This window comes from Eleutherodactylus coqui, chromosome 1, assembly GCF_035609145.1.
Source record: "Eleutherodactylus coqui strain aEleCoq1 chromosome 1, aEleCoq1.hap1, whole genome shotgun sequence".
NCBI classification, from domain to species: Eukaryota; Metazoa; Chordata; class Amphibia; order Anura; family Eleutherodactylidae; genus Eleutherodactylus; species Eleutherodactylus coqui.
Genome location: NC_089837.1, coordinates 300,198,439 through 300,213,591, shown reverse-complemented (window position 1 = coordinate 300,213,591; position 15,153 = coordinate 300,198,439). Strand labels below are relative to the sequence as shown.

At 38.5% G+C, this 15,153-nt stretch overlaps 1 protein-coding gene across 1 annotated transcript in view; it reads left to right on the top strand.

The window, feature by feature from the left end:
* The window catches only part of RUNX3 (RUNX family transcription factor 3), a 148,672-nt gene extending 133,859 nt beyond the window's left edge, over positions 1-14,813 (top strand). The window contains exon 7 of the mRNA XM_066574668.1: positions 8,562-14,813. Coding sequence (XP_066430765.1) covers positions 8,562-9,076 — 515 coding nt within the window. The 3' untranslated portion in view covers positions 9,077-14,813. The remainder of the gene's footprint in view (positions 1-8,561) is intronic.
* Positions 14,814-15,153: the final 340 nt, after the last annotated feature.

The following is a 15,153-nucleotide window of genomic DNA, read 5'->3' as shown; positions in this document are numbered from 1 at the left end:
TGGTAGACACATGTCCTGGAGAACCTCTAAGTAAAAAGTCTAATATATAAGAGATTCAAATCCAAAGCTGGAAATCTAACTTTAGATGACGCTTTAGAGATTTACCTAATTTTTTAAAGAGTAAATACTGTGCAAAGAAAGATTAGTTGGCATGATCTAGATAGGAGTTAATAAAACAACAGAAATGTTAAAAATAACATTTGGTTAAAGGCAAGGGGAAAAAAGGTGTAGAAGGTATATATTGTAAAAGGTGAGAAAAACAAGGAATAGGAAGTAGTACATAAATTTCTAAGGGACAAACAGAAGCTTAAAGGGAACCTGTTATCAGCTATGAGCACCATAATCGGCAGCCCAAGGAGGTATTTTTTATATTTACGCGTCTCCCAGTGCCCACACTGTCAGCCCCGGAAGTTGGTATGCGGTACACGTATTTAGCGCGCAGACCTTGTTATCAAACTCAAAGCAGGCTATGCGCATGCACTTTCATAAAGATCAACAGAAGCGTGCACATACAGCGTGCAAAGTCCAATAGCGCGGTCTACACATGCTAAATGCAAGGTCCATGCTCACTTTTGGGCCTGACAACGTGGGAGGCGGGTAAGTATAAAAATGCCTCCCTTGGCTCCTGGGAACCTGCCCTATGAGCACTGTACCTTAGTTTATGGTGCTCATAGCCAGTGACAGGATCTCTTAAAGTTTGAAGTTCATTGGTGGAATTGTATCTGAAGAAGATTTCAGAAAATGTTAAAATACCCTGTGTATATAGGTTCTAGAAATGTACTTATATGTTCCCCCTACTCTGCTGAACATACTGCTATACACTCAAGTATTTATCCAGCATGTAATTTCCACAATACTATGTATAGTAATCCAACATATTTCATAAAGTACATACCAGCAGGGCACGTCATGTGCCATACATGATATCAGAAGAGGGCATGTTCCAGGCAATCCGTCAGTCCATCTGTGACTCTGTATGCTTCTTCAGTCAAGGCTATGCAGAATATTGGACTATTCACTTGATGAAGACACGTGCTCTGGATCAAAAAACATTGTTTATTTATTAACATATACACTCTGAGGATACATTTGAAGTCTTCGAGACCTCTTCTTGAAGTCCGTAAAAGGCGGGTCTGCTTAAATAGTGTTTTTGTGCTACGTGATATTAAAACATTGTATTATAGTAAAAAGGTCATTTCTTATTCCTACCCCAACCCTGGCTTTCTTGACAACCAAACTGTAAGCAATAGAGAAGTTTTTAGCCAATTTGTGTCCTACTTGCAGACATTGTAGATGGCAATACATAACTTGCAGAGGGGAACTCAGCACAATTTCAGGAAATATAAAATACCGATAGTCCTGTTGTGTTTTTATATAAAAATTACCAAAAAGAGCTATTTGCTTAATAACAATCATATTCTCAAATATTTAATATACAATTTAAATTAGTCCATCAATCTGCACTATTAATTGGTTCCAGGACGACCACTGTATGTTGCAATTATTGTATGTTGAAACCATAACTCTATGGAAAACTGTAATTGGTTCTGTAGCTTCCAAAATATGAGCCAAAAGTAATACAAAAGGAAGATAAAAAAATTAAGAAAAATCAAGTTCTTACATATAAGTCAGAAAGAGCTGCTGGAAAATATGAATCACTTTGTAAGTACAGGACAGGAGCTTCTTCAGGGTCTTGTACAGAACAGAGAGTGCACCAAGAAAATAACATGGACCCGCCCTCATCAGATTTCCAAAAGATCAGCTTTTCCAAAGACAGGTAAAGGAGAGTGCAAAACATATAGTACCGCACTGTACTTACAAGTATTTTATCAATAAAATGTTCATTCTGATTGTCGGGATTTTCCAGCAAGGTGCACAAGTCACAGATCTGGACTGTTTGTGGCGCTGTATGTTGAATCTGGTTTCAAGTTACAATGGCCTGGGAATAGACGGTTGTATGTTGAAAATACTGTATTCTGAGGATTACAACTTGAAGGATCATTGTACTGTTGCTATAATTGTTAAGCATCATTCAATGATCAGATTGTTGCCTACATACCCAGCATGAGCTTTAGTATGTGGATAAAGTTTAGTCAGATCATTGTGTGTATAAGAATATTCAGAGCACAGTACAGTAATTCATTGTCTAGTAAATGGAGTCCATATCATATATTAGTATTTGAAACACACAGAAAAATATGCAGATTAGACATTACTTATAGCATCCATATTTCTTGAGGGTCTCTTCAGTTTTTAAACCAGGAATAGAAATGACTGTTAAAAACAATATTTAAGGGCAGCACTCAAGGTAAATGTAAAGACACAATAGAAAACAAGAGAGAGGACTCACCAAGGGCTTGCGGTTTCGCCTAAATGATAAGCGAACCGCAAGTCAAGGAAACGTCCCAAAGGCCCAAAAAGTGTTTTGGTATCCTATGTACTAAGTACATCCATGATAGTTGGAGAGTCGCCAAGGAAGGAGCTCCAGACCATGTCCGCAGTCCAGGGAAAAAGCAATGCATATGAAGGAAAACAATGAATCCACACTCATAGGAACCAAGATAAAAAGGCACTTGTGCAAAGTGACTTACTTCTGTGGGAGGTCCCTGTCCTCGAGATCCCCCTAAAACGTCATATGGCAGAACCAGGTGAAGGCTTTCTCAGAAAAAAATGGAGGATTGCCTCAAATCTTCTAATGGCAGGATTTATTTTTTCCAAGTGATATACATTCACAAACTTTAACACGTAAAGTTGACAGGTAGATGCAGGCGTGCTGTGCAGCGCGTTTAGGGGTTCTGCAGGATGAGGCAATCTGCCAATCAGAGGCAGCGCTTTCAGGAGGCGGGGATTTTTCAATCCCCAGCCACAAAGCTGAAGAAGAGTTCCAGGGACCTGCTAGAAGACGCGCCGGAGATGATAGTGCTTTTAAGGTGATGTATTATTTATTTTTTTTTTTTTTCTACAGCTATGGATTATTTTCGGGGTAGGGCTTATATTTAAAGCCCCCCCCCCCTCCCCCCCCCCAAAAAACCTCATCCTCTCCCATTAATTTCATTGGGCTAGTGTTGCTGCCACTGGCCCAATTGAAATCAATGGGAGAAGATCACTACCTCCTGCCGTGGCTGTGACAGCCACAGCAGGAAATTCCTTCAGCCCTGCAGGGATGGGAGGCTGTTTCCCTGTGAAAACGTCTCACATCCAGGGCTTCCAAAAGATTGTGAGAGCGATATCGGGTGGTTAATCACATCCCAATATAGCTCTCACCAGTGTGCAGGAGCCCTTAAGGAGAGAAAACAACTCACTTATTTGAGCCATGTCTGCGCAAGTATGGCCTGTGCTTTATTGTAGTTTATATGCTTTAGGATTAAAAGGGAATTGAGTACTTCAAACAAATACTAAAGGCAAGAATTTCCCCCTCTATATTCTTTACATACATGACTGTTCTGTAGAGCTACATCTAATTTAAATGTTTTTCACAAGTTGATTTTAGTAAAAACTTGTCCTTTTAGGATACAGTTGGCCTGAACATTATACAGCTGCCTTACCGTAATTGGCGCTGACATCTAGTAGCAAGCATTGGAATTTCCAGTTCCCCACAAGAATCTAACTATGAGAGACACAATATACACCATTATTTTAGGACCAATATCTAATGACAGCACAAGTTGGAAATTTCCAGAATGTTAGCATAATACTATGGCCTAGTCCATATTTACTTTGGGAATTTAATAGACTTTTACATACAGCATATACTCAGATAAAAGCATAGCCTATGTCTTCAAATACCTCTATGTATTGAATTTATACATTGTTGTTATGATAAAGAATCTTGGCAGCACTCTTTCCTCTAAACTGTGTCATTTGGAATGAGAAGAGTTAAAATAACATTGTAATAAGGTCAATAACCAATAGCAGCTATGCCAAATTGCAGGTATCAGCATCTCCAGAGCAAACAACTTAGAGAGAACAGTTTATGGGGGGAAAGCGTGAGTTATTTTCTGGGCATCTATGATGTTATTATGTATCATACTGCATATATATATATATATATATATATATATACTTTAAGCAATCCAGCAATAACCATTTAATAGGTATGTGCTGGAACAATTATGTGTCACTGTGTATGTGGGTACAGTCCTCTCTTAAAGTCACAAGCAGTTAAATTGTTAATGACTTCCATATATCTAGCTATTCGGCAAAGCACTGTAGAACCACAGAAAAGCAAGTCTGGGGTTTGGTTAAAATCCAGCGGAATGAGGGAACAGAAATTCTGCAAGTTGTCTTTACTGTGGAGGCTTGAAATTCTACAGTAAATAAATAGTTATAATAAGTCTACCAGCATCCGACATTATTAGAATATTGAGATATTATTTAACTCTTTTTGCTTTAGATTTTCCTGTTATGTAATGTTAGTACATTAGAGTCAATTTAAAGCTTATACTTTAAATGGAACAGTGCTGGATATTTATATTACACAAAAAATGATAGCGCTTATTAATGGTACTTTAGAAACATTTCAAAGTTCTGCTATATTCCATTTTATCATCCTGTATGTGACAGTGACCATTTTCATAGTTCTCTGGAAAAGATACTGTATGCAAGTTGTGCTGTAGATGCAAATGTAGGCATGAGCAAAGGTTGCAATAACACCTGTACAGGCATCAATTTGAAAGCACCCTGGTGAATTTCTACGCATGAGTCTCTGCTAGTACTGCAGCTGAATGGCCCATCTGGGTGCTGACAGCAGAGGAGTTCTTAACTAACAGAGGGAGGGCACCTTATAGCAGGCACTAGGATTGGATAGCTTGGGAGCCACTGCTCACAGATGGGCATGGTTTATGACTGCAGTCTCTGATTCATGGGATGGAACTGGGCAGTGCTGTGGGGCTATTACACTGGCACGGTAGGGGGACGCTGCTAATCTAGAGTTGTCAGACATGTGCTGAGTTTGTCAATGTGGTTGGCAGTGTCCTGACCATGGTGCATTGTTATCTTGCAAAAAAATACTGGGAACTGGATGTATACACATAGTATGAATAGTATAAATTATACTATTCATACTTTGTTCACACTCATATTTCCATTATACTTTGAAATACGACCTACCTTTAAAATAAGCCCTAGCCTGATTTTTCAAGATTTTCATGAAGACTTGAAATATAAGCCTTACCTTGAAAATAATAACATTACATTAAAAAAATAGGAATACATTACCTAGCAGGCTCAGTTTAGCAGTTCTCGACGACTCATACAAGATCACTTTGTGGTTATGGGATTCATAAATCTCGCCTCCAGAAAGTAATGGCTGTGAGTGATTCTTTGAGCGCTGCAGTGATTGGCTGAGACACAGTATTTGAAGAACCAATCACAGCGATCACATTGTGGAGGCTGGATTTATGAATTGGCTGAGCTGCGAACATATCAAGAGAAAGGTGCTGGCTATGCGTTTTGGACAACGTAGTTTGACATAGATTATTTGAAGATTTCAAAATGGGTGTGCACATAGTACAAATAGTATGATGATAGTATGAGTATGCACATTTAGTCCTTCCATCCTCTGCACACCATGCAGCAGTATGTATATCACCAATCATCCTCCCCTGTCTGTCCTACTCCACCATGTCACAGTAGGTGAAACCAGGGTAGGGGAGATAGAGGAGGATGATTGGCATTACACACACTGCCTCATGGCCCATGGAGGATTGAAGACGGGACTTAAGATCATCACTAATAGATTAAAGTGACCCTCCTGGCCTGGAGAAACAAAGATGGCCACACCAGCTTCTCTGACTGCCTGATGCATATTGGGTATTAGTTTGCATCATTAGTCCAAGCCACTACACCTGCTTTAATTAACCATTGCTGTCCACTTGGGCAGTGCTGACCAGTCAGAGCAGCATGTAGTGTCTTAGACTACTGTTGCAAACTATGCACAGCGGTTTGGCCATCTTTAGTTTTCCAGGTCTGGAGGGTCACTTTAACAGTAGAACTATTAGCATTACTATAGTGTGCAAGAAGAGAGGAGTCACTACTAACTTGTGGGGGTTAACACTTAACTTATAGGGGCAACTGCTCTTCTGTGCCTTCATTTTAGGGCATAGTCACATATGACTTCACACATTTCTTAGTCACACAACATCACTTCCTTACATTCAGTATATTATGTAACATAGGTTTCCTAAAATCACTATTTATGCAGAGAAGCATTTTTAGAAGTTATAATAATGTTTTCTTGCATGGATAATGAGCTTTTAACACCATGTATGCCTATATATAGTTAATTTCTATTGCTGCAAATTACTACTCCTTAGCTAAAAATGCTACTCAAAAATGCTAGGAGATGTACATTTACTTGTGTGGATAATATGCAATGCAACCTCCAGACATTAGAGGCTCTTATCCCATTGATGAGCTCAGATTACTTTCTAAATATGAATAATATGCTTAAAATGCAAATGGACTTTATTACCAAAGAGCTGGAAGATGTCCCTACAAAAGGATGCTAGAGAGTACATCTACACTCACTAAATAACCCCCGGTTCCCCAAACCATAATGTTTAATATGTATTATGAAAGAGAAGAATCAAAGAGCATCAAAATGTGACTCATTCAAAGAAGTTTTGGTTGACCCTGAAGATAAGTGTGCACCATGGGTTACTAGCAGAGGCAGAGCACACAGAAACAATTGAATGTGGGGATCTCTGTAATGTGAGATTCTGGGCACTAGGCGTAATATCTTAGGGCTCTTTAGGGCTGTAAAATGAAATCAGAGATCATATGACAGATGCCTCCATAGGATTGCATGACTCAACATGACCTTTACAGGGAAAAATAAAAGTCATATGCATTGACTGGAAATGTGACATCTACCTGAGATACATTCCACTTGCCTCAAATTAAGTACTGTGTGCAAGGCCAACCTTCATGTGGAAAGCAAGCATATTAGATTTATTTTCAGCATTATTAATGTACCAAAAGCTAATAACATGGACACTATTAATCAGAAACGGTGACCTCTATATGGCTTCTAATTTATATACATACCACACCTTGCTGCTCCCCTAATCCAAAACATTGACATTTCCTACATAGATCAGGTCAGATTTAGAAGTTCTTGGTCCCTGGGCTCAGTCTTACAATGGTCAAATTCTTAAGAATAAATGGGCTCATTCACTTGGTGAAGCAGCTGGTGTGATTTTGAGAAGAAAATAAACATATCCTTGAAATATTTTGATTGGCAAAATGAAAGTGCAATTCAATTCTCCAGCCAGCAGGCTGTACTACATGGGACAATTTAGGAGCGGGCAAGGCTAAATATACAAAAATACAATATGCACCTACACATGCATCACGTCAGCTATATCGTCTCTTTAAGTATGAAATGGAAAGTCACAGAATGAAGTGAGCAAGGTTCCCACTGTGCAATTAAGGGGGCATTTTCCTTATGCTTGAGAAAGGGGCACTGAAATCTTGAAATGCGTTGCATACCATCCTGTTACCTGTATCTTTGTATACCCACTCTGTACTACCCTGCTTTGCACTAATTAAAGGCATCAAATAATACCTTTGCCTGTTCCATATTTGTCTTTTGGGGGGGTCTCAAGGCCAATGAGACCTCCCTCAGAAGTAAGTTAACTGCCTACAAGTTACTGTTACTATTTTTCTGTAATATGAGTGCTGGATCTATTTTTACATACACTTATCCACTTATCAATGGGAGAAAAGTATAGTTGTAAAATTGCTTCTACAATTAGTAGTCACAGTAATAATGTACTCAGGGGCATAACTATAGAGGATGCAGGGGATGCGGTTGCACCCGGGCCCAGTAGCCTTAGGGGGCCCATAAGGCCTCTCTTCTCCATTTAGGGAACCCAGTACTATAGGTAAAGCATTATAGTTGGGGGCCCTGTTACAAGTTTTGCATCGGGGCCCGGGAGCTTCAAGTTACGCCTCTGAATGTACTTACATGTTTTACATCGTTGTCTACTAAACTGCTACACATTGGCTTCCGCTTCTAAATAAATCCTTTTCCTTACATCTTGCCCTTGGATGTGAACTAATTAAAGAAAATTCTGATATACAATAATATGGGAACATACATGCATTTTAAATAACATTACCTATGATCTGGGACCCACAAGCTTTTTGCTTTGCTTCTGAATATGCACCCCCACATGTAGTAGAACTATAACGTTCTGAGTTGACACTGATACCACTGACTGGTAGCAAGTTGTGTCAGTATGATATTATAATTGATCACCTCTCTGTACCATACCCTAGGTTGTGCTTCAAAGTTTAGATTTCTTAATGTTATATTGACAAGCGGCAAATACTAAATGCTTGCTTTCTAAACATTTAAAAAGCCAGCTGTCCAACTCTACCTAAAAGCTCCATACAGACAACAGGTCTTCTAAACGTAAAGCTAATGCAGAGAAAAGTCAAATGTATCCTATAGTAACCAAAGCACTGTTATGATAAAGATATCTTGTCCTATAGTTTTACTTTAAAAGTGTTAATATTTCATTGAAACTAATGATTATTTTTCTTTATCATTTTAGCAACAGATCTAAGTCCATTCCCAGACCCTCGACAGTTTGAGCGCACCTTTCCCACTTTACCATCTCTCACAGAGTCCAGATTTCCAGATACGCGCGTACATTACTCTGGTGCTATGTCCTCTGCCTTTTCCTATACTGCATCTCCCTCGACAACTGGAATTGGAGGAATTAGTGTGACAGGTATGCCTACTGCCACACGTTTCCATCCCACTTACCTTCCACCTCCATATCCTGGATCATCTCAAAATCAAAGTGGACCATTCCAAAGCAATGCATCTCCATATCATTTATACTATGGCACATCTTCTGGATCATATCAGTTCTCTATGGTTGCAGGTGAACGTTCTCCTTCAAGAATGCTATCTTCTTGTACTAGTGTGACAGCAGGAAACAACTTGATGAACCACAACTTGACCAACCAGAATGATGGAGTTGATGCAGATGGAAGTCATAGTAATTCTCCCACCAGTCTAACAAGCAGTAGAATTGATGAAGTAGTCTGGAGGCCATACTAAGATTTTCAAAATATGAAGACTGATGTTATATAATTCCAAATGATGCTATAAAATCTTTAGGAAAGACTGGCCAATATATAGACGGATTAAAAGGTACTCATTACAGCAGAATACACACACAGATATATTACAGGCTACAATATCTACTAGATACGTCTGCAAAAGTAGACCTTGTTTTACTTCTAGAAAGACCAATCACTGTTTGAGCATTATCATCTCAACAAGAAAACTACATCACTTGTGAAGATGAAGGATTTAACACGTTAGAGCTCGAATGAAATCCAATGAGAACCTCTTCAGAAGGGTTCCTTGTGTCTGTGTATTGGGGCGTATTCTGTTAAAAACTGAGGAATATATGTGAAAATTAAATAAAGTAGAGATTACTATAAAACTATAGCAATTGAAATTGCTACATAAGGAAAAGTAGAAAAGAGGAAAATGTGTAATGTAAAGATGTTTAGGTGAGATTTCACGAATACAGATCAAACCACAGGAGTCAAATGTAAAAAAAAACCATTATATTTAAAACTTATCAATTAAAGACATTTCTATTTTCATACTCAGTTAGTTCTCTTTCAGAACAAGTTTTTAACCTTCCCATTGTACCTTTTAGATATTTCCTCAGCTACCTGAGCCAGTCTGCCTAAACTACTAGTAATACATAGATTTATTGACGTAAAGTCCACTTTTTGGATGAATTCTCTTTTTAAAAGGCCTTGAAGCTGATGAAAAAATGTGGGTGTAGAAATCATTTAGCTATATACACAATACGTACTATTACTGCATATGGTGATGCTAGATACAGAGATGGGGCTGCGACAACCATCTAAGTAGCTTCATGAAAAAGGGGCTGGTTGTCACCATTAATGTATTCCGTGATAGTATGTGTTGTATAAATGTAATGGATCTTGTAAAGTCCTGAACACAAATGAAAATCGCTACACAGAAAAGGATCAAATTATATAACAATAGTGAATTGTTTTGAGCGGACCCTCATAAAACACAGCAATTATAAATGTCTAAGTTTTTCTACATTTGGTGGGTGAGAACTTTGCCTGAGGGACAAGTATTCATACTTCTTTCTCACACAGAGATTATAGACAGCTAAAAAGTCAAATGATTAGGTGATTCATTTAGGGTCAATTGAACCAAATCTGCGTTGCCAGTTTTTCGCTTTTTTTTCTCACTTTTCTATGTTGTTTATATATACACTGGTGGAAATTGAAAGTGTTACACCCAGAGGGAATTGGTGGAATGTTATGAAACATGGTAGATACATGCAGAGTAATACCCAGAACAAATTATAGCAAATTGGAATGAATCAGACAAAGTTAATTACTATTCGGTATAGGTTTCAGTAAGAAGTGTGCCCACCATTAGCACCTATACATTCTTGGATCCTTGCAATCATTGAATCAGTAAGTGTTTGGATATCTTGTTGGGGTCTCTCCATGCCTGCCTGGCTTGTGCAATCAGTTGTACAGTTTTTGGTAAGTGGCCATGTGATGTAATGCACCTACCTATGGTGTCCCAGACATGCTCTATTGGGGATACATCTGGGAATCACGTGGGACAATCCATGATCCTGATACCTTGCAAGGCATGTCTTGTGATGGCTGCAGTATGTGAACAGGCATTATCCTGTTGGAAGACACCATTCTGGTTAGTGGTCATGAAGGGTATGACAACAGGGTGTATCACTCTGTCCCCATACTAGTGAGCAGTCATTATGCCTTCAACAACCACCAACTCAGTCCTGCTGCCATAAACGATTGCCCCCCCAACCCTCACAAACCATGACTCCAGGGATTGGAACTCTGTCATGCTCTGAAATCACAGCTGGGCGGGCGCTATCTTCAAAACTTTTCCCCACAGAGAATTGGAACTTATCATTAAACACAAATGTTCTCAATTCATGTGTTCAGTTTCATGTGGCAGTACCCCAGGTTAATCGTTGCTGGCAGCAAAATAGGGTTAACAGAACACAGTGCATGGGGGTCCAAGAATATAATCCAGCTTCAGGGAATTGGTTTACAATTGTTAGTGGGGTGACTCTGACGCCAACCACTGTCCAAATCTATGCTGCAGTCACTTATCTATCAGTAACTGCCATCTGCAAAATTTGGCGGTCGTCATATGGCATTTTTCTTCTACGTGTGCCATGTCTGCCAGTACTGGAGATTTCCAGTGTCCACTGAATAACCACTCTCTGTACTAACATTGCTTTACAGCCAGTCCTTTGGCAGATTTCATGACATGATGCCCCCATTTCAAACATACCAATTATCCGACCTTTCACAAAGTCAAACATTTAGGTGGACGAAAGTTCAAACTCTCCGATTTGGCATACCTGGTCACTGACATTCTGTGGATAAAAAAATAACCTGTATACAAAGCACACTTTACAACTTATAAACTAAAAAATGTAGCATTTTGCATAACAAAGAGACCCATAATATGCATACTGATACACATACTTCATCCAATTTTTAATTATCCAATACCCTTCATACTTGGATCCAAGTTGCATAAGTTTTCTGCATCTTTATCGGGTGCAACACTTAAATTTCCACCAGTTTCTTTCCTTTTGTTGTCCTATGCAACAATGCATTATGCCACAAGTGATCAATGCAGGATTTTATGTAAGCCAAGCAAGAAGCTCATTATTCTAACCTGTATTGTTTTATATATTAACCTTACAATTCCTGTAAGGACTGTAAATGTGGTCTAGTCCAATGTAGGACTCTCGTATGTCACACTTTTCATTGTCAATACACTGTAGTTGTGATCTTGACTTTGGGTATAGGTACAGTAACACCATACATATCATAGCATATTTGGCACAAGAAACGTGTCAATATTAATATATATGGTTAGCTTTATTTCAAAGGACTATTAAAATATTTTCTTTAAAATATTGGCTTTGCACTATTTTTGCTTCCTTTTAATATGCATTATTTTGAAAAGATGTACTAGTTTTTTATTTATGCGTTTGTATATAGGGATTCATATTTTTTAAGGATTCATTTTACATTGTTTCTTAAATTGCATTATATATTCACAACCATTTTATTTATTTGGTGCTGGTAGGATAAACCTATATTTTAATAACCCACAATGACAGATCAGATTTAGTTTCTATTACTTCCTTTTGTAGAGGCTAATTCTAACCTAATGGTGGAGCTTAGATTAGAACTAGAGATGAGCGAGCATACTCGCTAAGGACAATTACTCGAGCGAGCATTGTCCATAGCGAGTATCACCCCGCTCGGAAGAAAAGATTCGGGTGCAGGTGAGTGGTGAGTTGCAGAAGTGAGCAGGTGGGAGCGGGGGGGGGGGGGGGGAGAGAGGGAGAGAGAGATCTCCCCTTCATTCCTCCCCGCCCCCCGCCAACACCTGAATCTTTTCTTCCGAGCAGGCAGGTACTTGCTATGGACAATGCTCGAGTAATTGTCCTTAGCGAGTATGCTCGCTCATCTCTAATTGGAATCTTAGATCTTGTGTACATGGCAGAGCCACCAGTGGCTGAATGGAGGCACCCAGAGACCCTGCAAACTTATATTATAGAGCCAAAAGCATTCCATGTGCTGTCATATGCTGCGTCCTGGGGAGAATGAATCTGTAATAAAGCATTCAATAGGGCATGCCACAATTTTTTTTCTGTCTGATTTGTGCAGAGTCTATACTAAATGAACACTTTGGGGTTTTTTTAAACTTACTATCCATGTTATTAATCAGTGACATAAGTAGTTACATTGAGGCCTCATAGAAGTTTATACATGCCATCTCTACATACATACATTTGCAGGCTGCTTCATGGATGATGAAGATTTTAAAATTGGATATGAAAAAAAGAACACATTTTATTTGCTACAATGTTGTTTTTCAATCTTTTTATTGATTACCCTGGAGATTTTAATTTCTGCGCACTGGCTGAGGTAAGCTGACTATTCCTGCATCACCTATAAACACAATGAAGTGAGAAAGATATTAAGGACCATTTATTAAGGGCAGTAAAAAGTTGTAAAATAAATACAATAGTTGTGTGACAGATATCATTGTATTGGAAGGTGTACAGTATGCTGTAAACAAAGTGCCTACTATTTCAATCATAACTGCTTGTATTTTTTGAGGCAATTACTAGCATTATTTATTGTACAGTACATCTAAATCTATGCATGGTGTACAAGCATATCATTATAGTGCATATAGCCATCTTGTTTCCATTAGAGGGACAATGAAGCAACGTTGTAAAAAAAACAGTACAGATATTTCAAGTAGAAAATGTATTGACCAAAGTGTTTCAAGATGTCTTGAGCACTAAGCGGTGTGCTCTGGAAAGGAAAGAGTTAAAAGAATTGAGATCTGGGAACCCAATAGTAGTTGTACCACTTTTCAAGGTTTAGCATTTTAACTCCTATCCAGAGTATACTAATGGTATGTCCATGTGTGGTGGTGGCCAATCCTCAGTGAATGTGTGGATAAGGTTTATTGAAATCTCACCCACATTGCTTGTACTGTAAAATGTTGCAGATTTTGCGCTGGCAAAATGGATGATAAAAATCTGCAGCATTTACGCTACATTTGGATGACCCAGAAATGGATGGGACCGCACAGAAATTCTACGAGATTTCCCTGCAGCAGAATGGCAGCTTCAAAATCCGTGCCATTCGGTGCGGGCTTTGAAGCGGCTTTGCCGCCTGTATTCCACTGTGGCCATCCATCTCCATAGAAAGGAGAAAGCCCACAGTGGAAACAGCGATACAATTGACATGCGGTAGCTTTGAGCTCCACACTGCATGTCAGTTTCATCGTGGCTTGGCCACAACGGCTTGTCCGCAGTGTGCGCATGAGATTTTTGCAAATCTCGTCCACTTTGCTGCTTAGGTTCGGGTTTAAGATTGCCGCCGGAATTTCCGTGCAGAGAGTCTGCACAGAAATTCCGCAGCAATTCTGCCCCGTGTGAACCCAGCCTAAGCATCCAGAACTGTGTCTACTGCAAATCACACAGCTGTGATGACAAACAATGTAAGGATAGTCTGAATATATAGAAAGACATGAATATGGCCCTTGAATTAATGGTTAACTAGTTCAACTGGTCAACTATTTTCTCTTATAGTAGCCTTGTGGCAAATAAATCACCATTGCCTGTACAGGAATATGCTGTAGCATTATAGATCATATCCTAAGATGCCCTCATTAAATCTCTTTATATCTACAACACAAATATGTGTGGTAAACTTTCCTTGTACAAATAGGATAATAATTCAAGTACGCAGAAGGTGACTAGAAATATGGCAAAATATTTTTTCACAGATCTAGACTAGCGTCAGTCAACCTTTCTCATTGCTCAAGCCTGTACAGTACAGATAGACATACACAGCTGTGGATAAAGTTATTTTAAATAGATTTTGTCTCAGTATTAATAATCTCATGTCATAGTTTTCCTGGTGACAATCAATGTATTTTGTGCTCGCTCTCTCTCTCTCTATATATATATTCATGGAAGTCAAATCAGGAAATACAGATTTAGTCTTGTAATGAATGACTTTAAACTTCATATCAGGGAACAATACTTGTATAAAGAATGTTTGAGGTGTATATTTCTTTTTCTCAAGCTTTAATTTATAAAAACTCAACTAAATAATGTAAATATGGCTTGTTAATTATTACATGCTGGAAAAGAAAGTTGTAAAAAATTTTATGAATTATGTGAAATAAATGTCATATTAAAGTTTGTGCGTCTTATTTGTGCATCATTTAACAATGTAATAATAAATAAAAGCTCAATAAATTAGAGGATGAACTAATGCAACCTCTGCTATGTATTTTTTAATGACTTACACTGTGTGATTACACTCACAAAAAACTAGTCTCCCTGGATGTCATTATTTTATTCATAAAACTCAGTTGTTAGTATTATGGAACGATAATAAACAACAAAATAGAAAAAGAAGCAAGATGAAACATGGAAAATATAACCCTGTGTGTAGTCACAACACATAGGCAAAAATATGCCACAGGGCCTTTTGGGCCACTCTCACACTGGTCACTTTTTACGGAAGCCCCCAAGCCCT